The sequence below is a fragment of the Saccostrea echinata genome, unplaced genomic scaffold, assembly GCF_033153115.1.
Source record: "Saccostrea echinata isolate AGI-Se365-2 ecotype Australia unplaced genomic scaffold, CSIRO_AGI_Sech_v1 ptg000023l, whole genome shotgun sequence".
In the NCBI taxonomy this organism is placed as follows: Eukaryota; Metazoa; Mollusca; class Bivalvia; order Ostreida; family Ostreidae; genus Saccostrea; species Saccostrea echinata.
Window position 1 is genome coordinate 3,351,311 of NW_026889772.1, and position 14,608 is coordinate 3,365,918.

The 14,608-nt window shown below is 33.9% G+C and overlaps 1 protein-coding gene and 1 long non-coding RNA gene across 2 annotated transcripts in view; one reads left to right on the plus strand and one right to left on the minus strand.

The window, feature by feature from the left end:
* Positions 1-34: 34 nt before the first annotated feature.
* The window catches only part of LOC133191084 (DNA helicase MCM8-like), a 38,772-nt gene continuing 24,198 nt past the window's right edge, over positions 35-14,608 (plus strand). Inside the window, exons 1-5 of the mRNA XM_061326769.1 lie at positions 35-52; positions 5,587-5,791; positions 11,553-11,681; positions 11,901-11,983; positions 12,199-12,259. Of these exons, the coding sequence (XP_061182753.1) occupies positions 5,623-5,791; positions 11,553-11,681; positions 11,901-11,983; positions 12,199-12,259 (442 nt within the window). The 5' untranslated portion in view covers positions 35-52; positions 5,587-5,622. The remainder of the gene's footprint in view (positions 53-5,586; positions 5,792-11,552; positions 11,682-11,900; positions 11,984-12,198; positions 12,260-14,608) is intronic.
* LOC133191347 (uncharacterized) lies at positions 8,123-9,175 on the minus strand. The gene is made up of 2 exons (XR_009721675.1): positions 9,005-9,175; positions 8,123-8,270 (listed from the first exon to the last, which is right to left on the minus strand). It is a non-coding gene; the product is annotated as an uncharacterized LOC133191347 (long non-coding RNA).

The window sequence follows — 14,608 nt, forward strand, 5'->3', positions numbered from 1 at the left end:
AATATTTTCATATCAATAGCGGGAAATATAAGGACAGTAGCAAGTAGCCTGGGTAGGTAATGGTTTGCCGTCTGGAACGAAAACAATGTACAAAACACTTTTTGTTATGATCTGAATAAGACAGAATCAAAGTTGTTAAAACATATATACACTGTAGCAAAGGCACCTGAAATTTTATCAACGAGTTGCAAATATAGAAATATAGAAAATATAGATGTGATACAGGGCCCCAGCTCGGGCCTTGGGTAGATTTACAAAAAGACAAATATCCGGTTTTTGCGCAACATTTGGCATAAGCTTAATCTTTGATATATGTACCTTCATGGAATACAACTCTTACCGAAAATGAAAAAAAAATTTAGCCTATATGGAAGGTATTAAAATATCTTTATTTCAGGTAGGGATACACTGTTTAGATCCAATATTTCCATTAATATTGATTTTCAGTCCAGTCTTCTGAAAGCCCTTAAAATACTTGAGCACAAATACGTACATTTTCCTCCTTTGGTTGGTCATTGAATTTTATCAAAATCTACATATATGCGAAGGAAGAAAAAATGTAAACCAATGTACTCGTGTTTAAAAACAATCGAAAATCCAAATGGCCTTCCCTATGAGCCCTTTCATGATATCTGCAGTACTGCTCTCTTGCAGGGCAAATAAGTAACATTTAGCAAAGTTTTTGTAGACAAATAATAAAATGACATATATCAAACAATTGCTTTTACGTCCTTTTTCACCAAACTATCATTTTGCCCTGCTAAAGAGCAGTACTGCAGTTATAGTGAAACGGTCAATTATAAATGATTGTTGTTTACCTGGTTTGGAGTTGCTTGACCTTTCATAACCTCCCTCACCTATCTTGATGAATACATTTTTTTAGTAGGTGTATCAGCAGGTCTGGGCGGCCTCCGTTTTTGGAGGATAGCTAGATTCAATATGGCGACCAAAATTTTTACCATATATGGAAACCGCATTGCATTATGGGATAGTTTATCCTCTGATTTCAGAGGATAGCACAGGTAATTTTCAAACACCTCGTGCCTACCTTTAATCAAAAAGTGCAAGCACCAGAGTACATGTAAATAAAAGTTCAAACATTAATCTATCGATTGTAAGTGGCGATTTGAGATTCTATGTCTAGATATTTTGCAATTTATTTTCAAAGTGGGCACTTTTTGCACTCCATTATTATTGAATATTTCTTGTTATTTTTATGATTTTTCCCTATTTATATACAAATAAAAAAGGACTTTAATATTTCTTTCATATTTTTTTTTAATTCAATATAGTAAGACAAAAGGAAATGCATTTTAAGCGTATTTAAAACGCAAAATATACTCTGCCTTAAAATTGAAGCAAACAGAACTATAAATGGATTAAATGAATAATTATAAAAATAAATAAATAATTTGAATAGCATAAATAAATAAAATAAATAATTTAACATGTTAACTAAGAAATTAACATATATTCATACAGCCATGTGTTTACATAAACAAATAAAATATTACAAAGTCATGTGTTTAAGAATTATTAAATGAAAGAAATTATAAATGATTAAACTTATTTTTTTTTTTTCAAATTTCTTTATCAAGAGTTCTAAACTGCTTATCACAAAATTACGGTACTGGAAAATCAGCTAGGTTATAATTAACCTCAGACACAGGCAGGTAAGCGCAATATTTATTTTCCAAGCTGTATACGGAATAACTGATTAACAGCAATTACAAAAATATAGTTATAATGATTTAATATCTGGAATTATCCATCATCATATGAAATTGTGCTTTTTATTTGTTTTTATTTCGAAATCAGCGGACGGTTCATAAATGCAAGAGTTGTTGTTATTTGTTTGGTTGAGAGTTAACTGCCCTTAGTTTTGAAAATTCCGGTAGGTGGCAAGACCGCTATCCTCTGTTTTCAGAGGATAAAATCTATCCTCCAAAAACAGAGGCCGCCTAGACCTGATCAGGTGGTTTTAACTTTATTCTCATAAAAGAGTCAAGACTGAAATTCGACCTAAATGGCTTACACAGGAAATAAATGATGCTAGACTTTTACGTGATACATACCATCTACAAAGAAATTCAGAAAATTACAATTTTGGAGAAATAAAGTCACACAATTAATAGATCAAGCCAAATCAAAGTATTACAAATCAGCAATTGAAGAAAGTTCAAGTCCTAAAGAAATGTGGAGTTATTTAAACCATTTGGCATCCGATTCCAAAAATTTTACACCTAACCGTATTACACAAAATGGTTTGGATTTTGAAAATTTACAGGATATTGTTGATATTTTTAACAAACACTTTACAGAAATATCCTGTAAGTTATTAGCAAATATATCAGTACAAAGTTTTGATTCAGAATTATTAAATCAATTTACAGAAACTAAACTAGGGAAAGAAAATTTTTTCAGTATAAATCAAATAAGTGAGTTTGAAGTATTTAATATGTTGAATACACTTGATGTGAACAAGTCAGCAGGCATTGACTTTATTGGACCTCGTCTACTAAAACTTTCGGTAAATGTTATATGCAAATCTATTACACATCTTATAAATGCTAGCATTACTAATGGTGTATTTCCATCCCGTTTAAAACAAGCAAAAGTCACTCCTATTTTCAAAAATGGCGACCACGCAGATCCAGGGAACTACAGACCCATATCCATTCTTCCAACATTATCAAAATTAGTTGAAAAACACATAGACGATCAAATACGTAACTTTACCTCTAGCTTTGATCTTTTATTTAAATCACAATCTGGATTTCGAGAATTTCATTCATGTCAAACGGCTCTAACAAAACTAATGGATAATTGGTTACAAGCTATGGACCAAGGAAATCTAGTAGGCATAACTTTCCTTGATTTTAGCAAGGCATTTGATTTGGTAAATCATGATATCCTTATAAGTAAACTTCAATCATATCACTTTGACCAAATGGCTATTAAATGGTTTCATTCTTAAGTTATCTAACCTCAAGGTCTCAGTGTGTAAAAATAGGTACATATTCCTCTGATTTCTTGCCTGTCACAGCAGGAGTGCCCCAGGGATCTATCTTAGGTCCCCTATTATTTTTATTGTATATAAATGATCTCCCTTTACATGTAAATAGAACAGATATTGATATGTTTGCTGATGATGCAACCTTACATACACATCATAAAAATGTAGAGGGTATTGAGAATGCCCTTAACTTTGATTTGTGTGAGATTGAAAATTGGTGTTCCAAAAATCAAATGGTGTTGAATACCAATAAGACAAAATGTATGCTTATGGGAACTCAACATAGAAAATCAAAGATAAATTCTCCTGAATTAAATTTATATGCTTCAAACAAATTAATTGAAAATGTTGAATCTGAAAAACTTTTGGGAGTATATATTGATCATTCATTGCGCTATAATTACCATATTGACTCAGTTTGTAAATCTTTGACGTATAAATTATATACCTTACGCAGAATTAAAAAATTTCTCCCATTACACACAAGAAAACTATTCTATAATGCCTACATTCTGCCTTCTTTAAATTATTGTCTAACTATTTGGGGTAATGCGCCAGGTGCTGGCATAGATAGAGTTTTTATATTGCAAAAAAGGGCAGCCCGGATTATATTAGATGTGGCTTATGATGCCCCTTCACTACCATTATTTGAAAAACTTGGATGGCTTACCATATATGAGTTGATTGATTTTCATAGATATGTATTACTGTACAAAACACTTCATGGTATGGCACCTGATTATTTAAGAGACTCTTTTGAATTTATTTCTTCTAATAATTATGTTTTACGATCTGAAACCAACTATGACCTTCGTCTGCCGAAATATCGAACAAATCAATTTAAAAATTCTTTTCATTATTCCGGTGTTCATTTATGGAACAAATTACCTTTGTATATACGTATTTCACCAACTGTAAACACATTTCATAAAAATGTGGAAAAATTTATTATAACTTGCCGCAACACTGTTTAAGTAACGTAATTCCATGTCCTAAACTTTTAATTGTACTTGTATTTTTCCATCATGTTGTATTATTTAATTCTAGAGTGTACAATGTTTTCATACATGTAATTGTATTATTATTAATATGTTTAGAGGGCCCCGAGGAAGACTAGTGCATTGCACTAATCGGGTTACCCTCTTTAAATAAAGTATTATTATTATTATTATTATTATTATTATTATATGTGGTTGACACTACTTTTCTGCTCAAATCATGGCAATTGATAAGAGTTATTCAACTGCATCAACATTTTTTGACCCTGATCTTTCCTTTGACCTTGTCCTCACTTTTCAAAAATTTGTGATTAGCTAAGTTTTAAAGAAACTATTTATAATAAGATATTTTTATCAAACTTGGTACATATTGATAAGAGTCATTCAACTAAAAAAAAAACACCTTTTTTTTTTACTTTGACCTTTCCTCTGACTTTGACCACACTTTTCTTAAAGGGGGAGTTTCGATAAGGCCATTTCCTGGCCTCTCTCGAAATTTTATGAAATTTTGATATTTTGTAGAAAAACTTATCTTCCTAAAAATATGAAAATAATTTATGTTAAGTATTTTCTGGTCACATGAATTGAAAATTTAAGTAACTATATCCCCTTTTGTATGTTTTTGGAGTAAACATTTTTATAGGGGGAAAGTGAATTTTTTTAACCGTCAAAATCATAAATGAAATAGGATAAATATGAATAAAGACATAAATTAACCAATTTCAACATTTTTTTTGCTTAAAATGGTATTTATCTTATGCGAATGAATTTTTAAGGTGCGATATTTTTCTGGTGTGTTAAATGTTACTTTTCTTTAAAAGAAGATGAATTGAACTTATAAAACGTAAACATATATAGAAAGTTTTAAAACCATTACTTTCTATTTCCATTACTGGAACTCTTCAAATTAGACACGCTTTTGGTCGTCTGACTGGGACAACAATGACGTAGCGGAGAATACAAAACATGCCGATCTCAATCCAATTTTGAATGTTAAATGTATTTGTCATCCCAGTTAAAGAATAGGCATATGTGAGATTGCGAAAGACCAGAATTTATCATCCATTGATAAACATTACGATGTTTCCGAGGCATGTACATTGTATCCACTGGTTGTGAGTGGGATAGCTCTTTTATCAAACCTGCGACAGGAACTATTTTCTCCGAGGGCTTGCCCAAGGGGAACAGTTCCTGTCAAGGGTTTGATGAAAGAGCTATCCTACTCACAGCCAGTGGATAAGCGTTTTATTATACTGATGTATATCATATCTGAGAGTTTGTATTACCTGATACTACAGTTTCATTGGCAAAACATGATAAGAATAATTATAATAGTTTTGAAAAAGTATTTGAAATAAGATAACACTGCTAGAATGAGCTGAAATCTTGATGACATCACAATGCTACTTTAGTCAGGATGACATCAACAGTCTATAGATTGATTATAGGAAATCAAAATTGGCGACAAAAATTGCATGAAAGTTTTCTGAGGGGTGGGTTGCAAAAACTATACCCCGGGGTATTGCTTTGCTATGCATGGAAATTTTTAGACTATCATTTTTCATATTCCAGGAATCAAAATGTGATACCTCTGTTGGATTCAATTCAATGATGAGTCAGGCCCAGCATTCCCAAGGTCGAGGTCAAGGACAGGGTCGAGGTCAAGGACAGAGCCAAGGTCGAGGTCGTGGACAGTATCGTCCATGGAGAGGGAGAGGATGGGGAAGAGGACGATATTACAATCACTATGGCAACAGAGGAGGAAGGGGAGGCGGAGGTAAAGGAAGTCATTATCTCCTCAAGTATTTTCCTGATTATGTTGTCAGATTGACTTTTCTTTTCATCTATTTTTCTGGTTATTGTCAGGTTGTCTTTCCACAGAGTTGTTGAAAACTTTTTCAGATAGCCAGTCATTCAGACTGGCAAGATGACAAAATAAGGGAGTCTGAAGTGATTTTAGCCAGTCCGAAACTTAAGTCGCAAAAATAACCTCCCCCTCCCCCCCCCCCCCCCCCCAAAAAATACATAAAATTTATTGACTTCATTACACATCTTTATACTTCATAATGATATAACATTTACTCAGTCTCCAATTCTAAGTCTTCGTCCATTTTCTGTTTTTGCATTTATAACACAGTACTAGATTTACCTTTTTTGGGCAGGTGACAATGCTCTGATTCAGCAAAGTATGCATATTTTTGTTGAAACATTTATGCTTTGAGGAATTTATATCAACATAGAAAATGTTTCTGAGAAAATTGAAGAAATTCTGTGCATCAATGATAAAGATATATTCAACACGATCAATGAAAAACCGAAATTCAGGACAGTCAGGAGTACTATATTTACCACTTTCAGTGTTCCAGCTAGGGTGAAATGGAGGGGCGCTGCGCCCCGCCCTCAAATCAGTGCGCCCCTCTGCCCCCACAGCCGCCCCTGTGTCCCCTATTAGTGTCCTATAACATTCTGACTGTCCTTTTCCCTCATTAGAATAATTAGTGTGTTCTAAAGTAGATTACCTAAAGACAATCAGCAGTTCACACCTCCTGCCATGGGCGATTACGCAATGAAACTCACATTACGGTACCTATAGATAGTTTTCAGTAGACCCAAATTAGCAAGAATTATTTCCCGTTGGCCGCCATATTGGAGGTCAACATGCTCATATTCCTTCATTATTCAACCAACTTTAACTTTTTATACTGGCCATTGTGGGGTAGGAAGCATTGTTTTTCTGAAAAATATACATTTGTTAAAGCCTCCTTTATTTCATTATTTTTATTCTAGAAAGATTTTTCCCCAAATATTTCTGCTACACCCTCTTAGATTTGGTAAGACAAAGAGGAAAAATTACCAGGTTGACCACCAAGATGGCGGCCAAGGGAAATAACTCGGAGAGAAAGTACGTCATATGAAAACTATCTATGTACTATACAGGTGCCCTTTTTCAATTACAGGTGATTAGGTAATTACTTTGATCACTTGACAGTCTGAATAGGGGTTAAAAGCTGAAATACTTTGATTATGTCCAAGCTATCTGTTTTAATATAAAACAATAGTCTTGTCTTATAGCGTTCTAAAAATAAATCACGAAAGTGAAAGTAGCATTAACTTTGACATTTAATACTAATTATAAATTGTTGACCTTTTTTCTGAAAAATGAAGAAATTTAATATCCAAATAGCACAGAAACAAGTATAAAATTTTTCAATTATTTTCTCCTTAATTAGGATTCTTGACACTCTGAAAGGAATTTTTAAAGATTACAGACAATATGTAACTGTGTTCCATTTCATTGCAGAAGTTTAAAATTAATTCAGTTAATTAATTATCAGCCACCAACGTGATCAATTTGAAAAAAAAAAAAAAAACAAGCAATATAACCTACAAATACTGAATCTATTTAATACATTTGCCAGAAACATGCATACATGTGATCTTAAATTCACTGTCAAGGAATTTTTGTTACATCACTCAAAGCTTTGTGTCCAATATTTCAGACTTAAGATATCACTCTAAAAATTGTTGCAAATTGAAGATTGGTATCAGGACCAAGTCACCTAGGAAGGCCGAGATAGTTGCACTTGAAACAATTAAAATACAATTAAAATTTAATTCATTAATATTGAGTGATGTAACGGAGACACTTCAAGTTTAATTCAAATTAATTAATTAAAACTGAATTATATCTTACTTGTGACACTCATTTTTGCCCCTTTATAAACAAAATTTCTGTCCACTGTTCTCATTTACACTCAAATCTAAAGACTAATACATAAAAAGATCACCTTCTGTTTCAGACGTAACAGGACACAAACTTCAGCACACAGAAAAGAAAATTTCCTCCAAAATTAAAATTAATTGAACAAATTTTTTATTAAAGGATTTGCACTTACATTTGGGCATTTTTTGGCCAAGTTTGCATAATCATATGGCAAAGGAAGAAAATTATATGCCTCATTTCAACATATAGAGATGTAACACTGGACACTGAAGCCTTCCAACAAACTTTTTTTTTAAATTTACTTAATTGTTAAGTTTTTACTTTGAATCAGATCACAGGAAACTTTAAGAAAATTTTAACTTAATAAATAAGTAAAGAATTGAACAAATTTTCAGTTTTATTTAAATAATATACATTGTATTGTTTATGCCCCTAATTCTACACAAATGTCATTTTATCTTCTGTCAAGAGATCAATCTTGATCTTTTCCAAGTTAAAGAGTCACAGAAGTGATCAGTGGCCATTCTATGACCTGAAAAGAAAAGAAAAAAATGGTGAAAAGGTAGTTTGACAAGGATATTAAGATCTATACTCATACTTTGATAGTGATGCAACACTGATCTCATGATATTTTCACAAATTTAACTTGGACACAAAAACTGGTGTCCTATGTTACATCATGTAATGAAGTTAAAGAATGACAGAACAATGTATAATACATACTATTTCACTCAAGTTTATTGTGTGTTTTGCACTTCTTAAAACACCAATTAGGTATTTTTGTCAGAAGCCAATCAACAGAGAACTATGCACATTCATAAATAGTGATGTAACAATGACACATTCTGTTGTGGCTTAATAATCTTGTCAAAGTTACATCTTTTATAAATTTTCAGATATTTTCTAAAATTTTCTAAAATAGAGTTTACAATGGTTATTACTTGATACAATTAAATTAAGCTCAATCAGTTGAAATTTAATCACATGTAAATTAACATTTTTGAATTAAAAGATTTAGGTAATACTTGATTGGGGGGCGTGATGTAACTGTGGACACAATCAGTCCAACCATAGTGTGAAAATAAATAAGCATAATTCTTATATTAATGTAGCATAGTTCAATATTTACAGTTTATTAGAAAATTAATTCTTATTTCTTTGCAAACACGCAAATCTGGCATTATATATGTTTCAAAATACATCCTTAAATCGCCGAAAAAGATGAGGTCCCCAAAAAATGAGAGACGTAACATGTAAATGACCTACCTACTACTCGCGTCTCCTGTCATCTTTTTCTTGGAACTGATCCAACACGTGCACGGGTCTCACCAAAAATGAAAGTAGAGACCAGAAAATGTCATACAAACAGGATGTCGTCCTCTGATCACCCGAGTATTTGATGTATGACACGTGTATACAGACGTAACGTTTTGACACGAAAATACAGATAAAATTATGATGATTATTTTTGAAATAATATTTTCACATTTGAACACAGCCATAGTTCATAAATCTTTTACGACGTCTCTAATTGCTATAAATAGAACATATCGATCGAAGTTTCCTTCGATTGTATCTGAAAGCGGCTGTGCGCGAGACGTAACAAAATTGACACGAAATGTTACATCCCCAAGCATAAAATTTAACCATTGTTTAATTTTAAAAATATTCAATATTTTTTTGACAAACCCAGTAAATTTAATAAATAAATTTGTATATAATAAACGAATCAAGAAAATTAGGTGGAATGATTTTATTTACTGCTGCTATTCCTTCATTTCTTCGGACCATATGAAAAAATGTCACAGAGATTGTCCACTGAATTGCATCAAAAACAATCATTACAAGTTTGATTATTCGCTTGACAATCATTAAAACATCATTAGTTATTAAATATGAGCATCAGAAAATTATTCAATAAGTTTATTCATCAAAGTTGTGAAAGAAAAAGAAATAAATGGCATTTTAGATAGACGTAACGAAAATTCCTTGACAGCGAATTTAGGATCATATACTCATTTAGCTATAGTACATGTATAGACCTACACGTATGTACTGCAATAATGAGACACCAGTTAGTTTATATGAATTATGGTGCTATTATAATTATTGAAAATAGGAATCAAGAATAGAAGATGATTTTAAAAAGAGATAGAAAAGTAACATTTATTCTAAGATGATCTTTAAAATTCTTTTTTACATCTTTACATACTAGCTATAAATTAGTATGTGTTTATGTATCTTTCAAATCAATAAGGTTAAATAAATTAATAATATTTGAAGGAGTTCAGTAACAAGGTAAAATAAATAAATAATATTTGTAGGGGTTTATTATTATGAGGGTGAAGTAATGAGATACGACTATGTAACAAAAGCTCGCGACAACGGTAAGTCGCAAAAAAAGTGCCCTTCTCTTGCACCCCTCCATTTTCAGATCCTAGCTGGAACACTGACTTTCTTCATCTGTCACTTTTTTTAGCTCAACTGAGCTGAAAGCTCAAGTGAGCTTTTCTGATCACCTATTGTCCGTCGTCTGTCCATCTGTCCGCCCGTCCGTTCCTCTGTAAACTTTTTCACATTTTCAACTTCTTCTCAAGAGCCACTGGGCCAATTTTAACCAAAGTTGGTACAAAGCATCCTTGGGTGAAGGGAATTTTAAATTGCTAAAATAAAGGGCCAAGCTTCCTTCCAAGGGGAGATAATCAAGAAAAGACAAAAACAGGGTGGGGTCATAAAAAAGTCTTCTTTACAAGAACTACAAGGTCAGAAAAGCTGAAACTTGTATGTGTAAACATCTTGGGGTATTGTAGATTGTAAATTGATCAAGACCCCCAGGCATACGGTGGGACCACAATTAGGAATCAAAGTTTTACATTGAAATATATAGGAAATATCTTTAAAAATCTTCTCAAGAACCACTGGGCCAGCGAAGCTGACACTTTTATGGAAGCATCATGGGGGTGTAGATTCTAAATTGTTCAAATCTTGACCCCAGGGGATAGGGTGGGGCCACAGTAGGGATTCAAAATTTACATTGAAATATATAGGAAAAATCTTTAAAAATCTTCTTCTCAAGAACCATGGGCTAGAAAAGCTGCAGCTTATATGGAAGCATCCTGGGATAGAGTAGATTCTAAATTGTTCAAATCATGACCCCGGGGGAAGGGTGGGGCACAATATTTATTACAAGGGAGAAAATCTGTGAAGAACAGCAGGGCCAAAGATACTCAGGTGAGCGTTATGGCCCATGGGCCTCTTGTTTTTTACCTGGTTTTGCTCCAGTTGTAAATTTAATGGGCCACGAGGCCATGCTGGTTTCGCTTTCATTAGCCTCGATCTCGTATAAAGAAAAAGTATTGCACAATTGCACTTTATATTTTCTACGGTAATTGGGCTGGAAAGTGCGCCGATGATAAAAGGAAAATCAAAACTTAACCAAAAAAAGGGCCAGTCATTTGGACCGACATCAGTAGCGTTTTTATCGGGCACATGATTTTTTAACCGGTTTTGCAGGCATGACCGGCTGTTTTCCACAGCTTATACCAGAATTTGGTATGTGATCAAATCGGCTTAGAAAGACTTCTTGTTTCACAGGATTTGATCACATAGCCAGTCAAGTCATGCTATTAGTGTTATTATATATTGCTTAGTCATTTTATGAATAATCTTTTAGAAATATCAAAAGAAGGTCTTAAATCAGTGAATTAGTAAAATCATGAGCATTTTGAGAATGCCACTTTAAAAAACTGAAGAGCCTAACATTCTAGATGTTAGTCAGATTTTGTCACATTTCTCAATGTTCTCAATGATACAGGGTCAGCGAGAGGGGGAATAGGTGGAGGCCTAATGGCAGACCCCACGCCCTCCAGACCAAATCTAGTCCAGACAAAAATACAAGTACAGTCCCCATACAAAGGATGGATGCTATATTTTCCTGATGAAGGCTAGTGAATTATTAACAGGGACTCTAATTTTACACAATTATACATCAGATACGTAAATTTGAATTTATTAAAAATTTATTTTACTTATTATGATATAAAAATCCAAACACATGGTTTACTATATATATATATATATATATATATATATATATATATATATATATATATATATATATATATATATATATATATATATATATATATATATGTGATTACAGTGTATAGTGATCAATCAGCCATTGTCCATAAAGTCCAGGTGTTTGAGAAATACTTCACTAGTTGGTGCTCAGCTTATAAATGGGTTAGTATACATGGTGCTCAGCCTATAAATGGGTAAGTTTACATGGTGCTCAGCCTATAAATGGGTTAGTATACATGGTGCTCAGCCTATAAATGGGTTAGTATGCATGGTAAATAATTTCAGATTTTGCAATGGTCCAAACATTAATAAAGTTAAAGATTTGCTTGTAAAGTCATGATAAACATAAAAAGAAAACTTTTTTTGAAAATTTTCAGACAGATATAGAAGAAAAAAAATTCATGATTGTGGACTTCAAAGAATTGAATTCTGATGAAGGTAAACATTGTTCTTTGTTTATTAGATTCAGCCATTGAACTTTATAAACTGTCAGATGGAGAAGTAATGATGTCATCATTTGATTTCTTGACTGTGTATATGGTTAAAAGCAAAACAAAAAATTCTCTAAATCCTTCACATACATGATCAATAAATGAGGATAAATTGATCCTACTGATAATCGGAGAAAATGGTTAAAGGTCAAGGTTCTTACTTGCTATCAGAGTGAAAGGTTAAAGGTCAAAGTTTCAGACAGAGTGATCCGATTGATTATCAGAGCAAAAGGTTAAAGGTTTAGGTTTCAGACAAAATGATCCCCTATACATTATCAGAACAGAAGGTTAAAGGTCATGTTTTAGCTGCATTGATGCAATCAGATGGTTATCAGAGCAATAATTAAAGGCTGTTACAGACACATTTATTTTGGAAAGTACCAGTATTGATTGAGTGTTACTTCATACTTATCTTAATTATTGATTTTGATATAAAAATGATTTTTAAAATCATACATACATTAGTATATTAAAAATTAGCATTATGATCTTGGTGATTTTCATACTTTTCATCAATTGCTATTTGAGTTCTACTAATGATCATGATGATTATGAAATTCATCTTGGTTACATGAAATATATGTACATGTACTCCCAAAAAATCCCACAAGTCTGGTTAAAAAAAACCCCCAACATTGTCTTTACCCATGGCATTGGCACTGGTGACCAGGTTAAAGTTTTAAGAGCAGGTCCATTCCCAAGTAACCATAAACCCTACCTGAACCAAACTTGCATGGATGATGCATCTCAAAATCACATTACTAGACATTCTTTGAATGCTGGATCTGACCTACATTTTTAGCTCACCTCGAAGAAGTCGAGATGAGCTTATGCTATACCCCCGGCGTTGGCGTCGGCGTTAGCGTCGGCGTCCCAGTTAAAGTTTTAGGAGCAAGTCCCATTCCCAAGTTACTATAAGCCCTACCTGGACCAAACTTGCATGGATGATGCATCTAGAATGGACACTGCCACACTTGCTTCGGATGCTGGATCTGACCTAGATTTTCCAGATGAGTGACCAGGTTAAAGTTTTTGGAGCAGGTCCATTCCCAAGGAACTATACGCCCCACCTGAACCAAACTTGTATGGATGATGCATCTAGGGATGGACACTACCACACTTGCTTCGGATGCTGGATCTGACCTAGATTTTCCAGATGAGTGACCAGGTAAAAGTTTTTGGAGCAGGTCCATTCCCAAGTAACTATAAGCCCTACCTGGACCAAACTTGCATGGATGATGCATCTAGGGATGGACACTACCACACTTGCTTCGGATGCTGGATCTGACCTAGATTTTCCAGATGAGTGACCAGGTTAAAGTTTTTGGAGCAGATCCATTCCCAAGTAACTATAAGCCCTACCTGGACCAAACTTGCATGGATGATGCATCTAGGGATGGACACTACCACACTTGCTTCGGATGCTGGATCTGACCTAGATTTTCCAGATGAGTGACCAGGTTAAAGTTTTTGGAGCAGGTCCATTCCCAAGTAACTATAAGCCGTACCTGGACCAAACTTGCATGGATGATGCATCTAGGGATGAACACTACACACTTGCTTCGGATGCTGAATCTGACCTAGATTTTCCAGATGAGTGACCAGGTTAAAGTTTTTGGAGCAGATCCATTCCCAAGTAACTATAAGCCCTACCTGGACCAAACTTGCATGGATGATGCATCTAGGGATGGACACTACCACACTTGCTTCGGATGCTGAATCTAATCTAGATTTTCCAGATGAGTGACCAGGTTAAAGTTTTTGGAGCAGGTCCATTCCCAAGTAACTATAAGCCGTACCTGGACCAAACTTGCATGGATGATGCATCTAGGGATGAACACTACACACTTGCTTCGGATGCTGAATCTGACCTAGATTTTCCAGATGAGTGACCAGGTAAAGTTTTTGGAGCAGATCCATTCCCAAGTAACTATACGCCCTACCTGAACCAAACTTGCATGGATGATGCATCTAGAATGGACACTGCCACACTTGCTTTGGATGCTGGATCTGACCTAGTTTTTTCCAGATGAGTGACCAGGTTAAAGTTTTTGGAGCAGGTCCATTCCCAAGTAACTATAGGCCCTACCTGAACCAAACTTGCATGGATGATGCATCTAGGGATGGACACTACCACACTTGCTTCGGATGCTGAATCTGACCTAGATTTTCCAGATGAGTGACCAGGTTAAAGTTTTTGGAGCAGATCCTTTCCCAAGTAACTATAAGCCCTACCTGAACCTAACTTGCATGGATGATGCATATAGGGATGGACACTACCACACTTGCTTCGGAT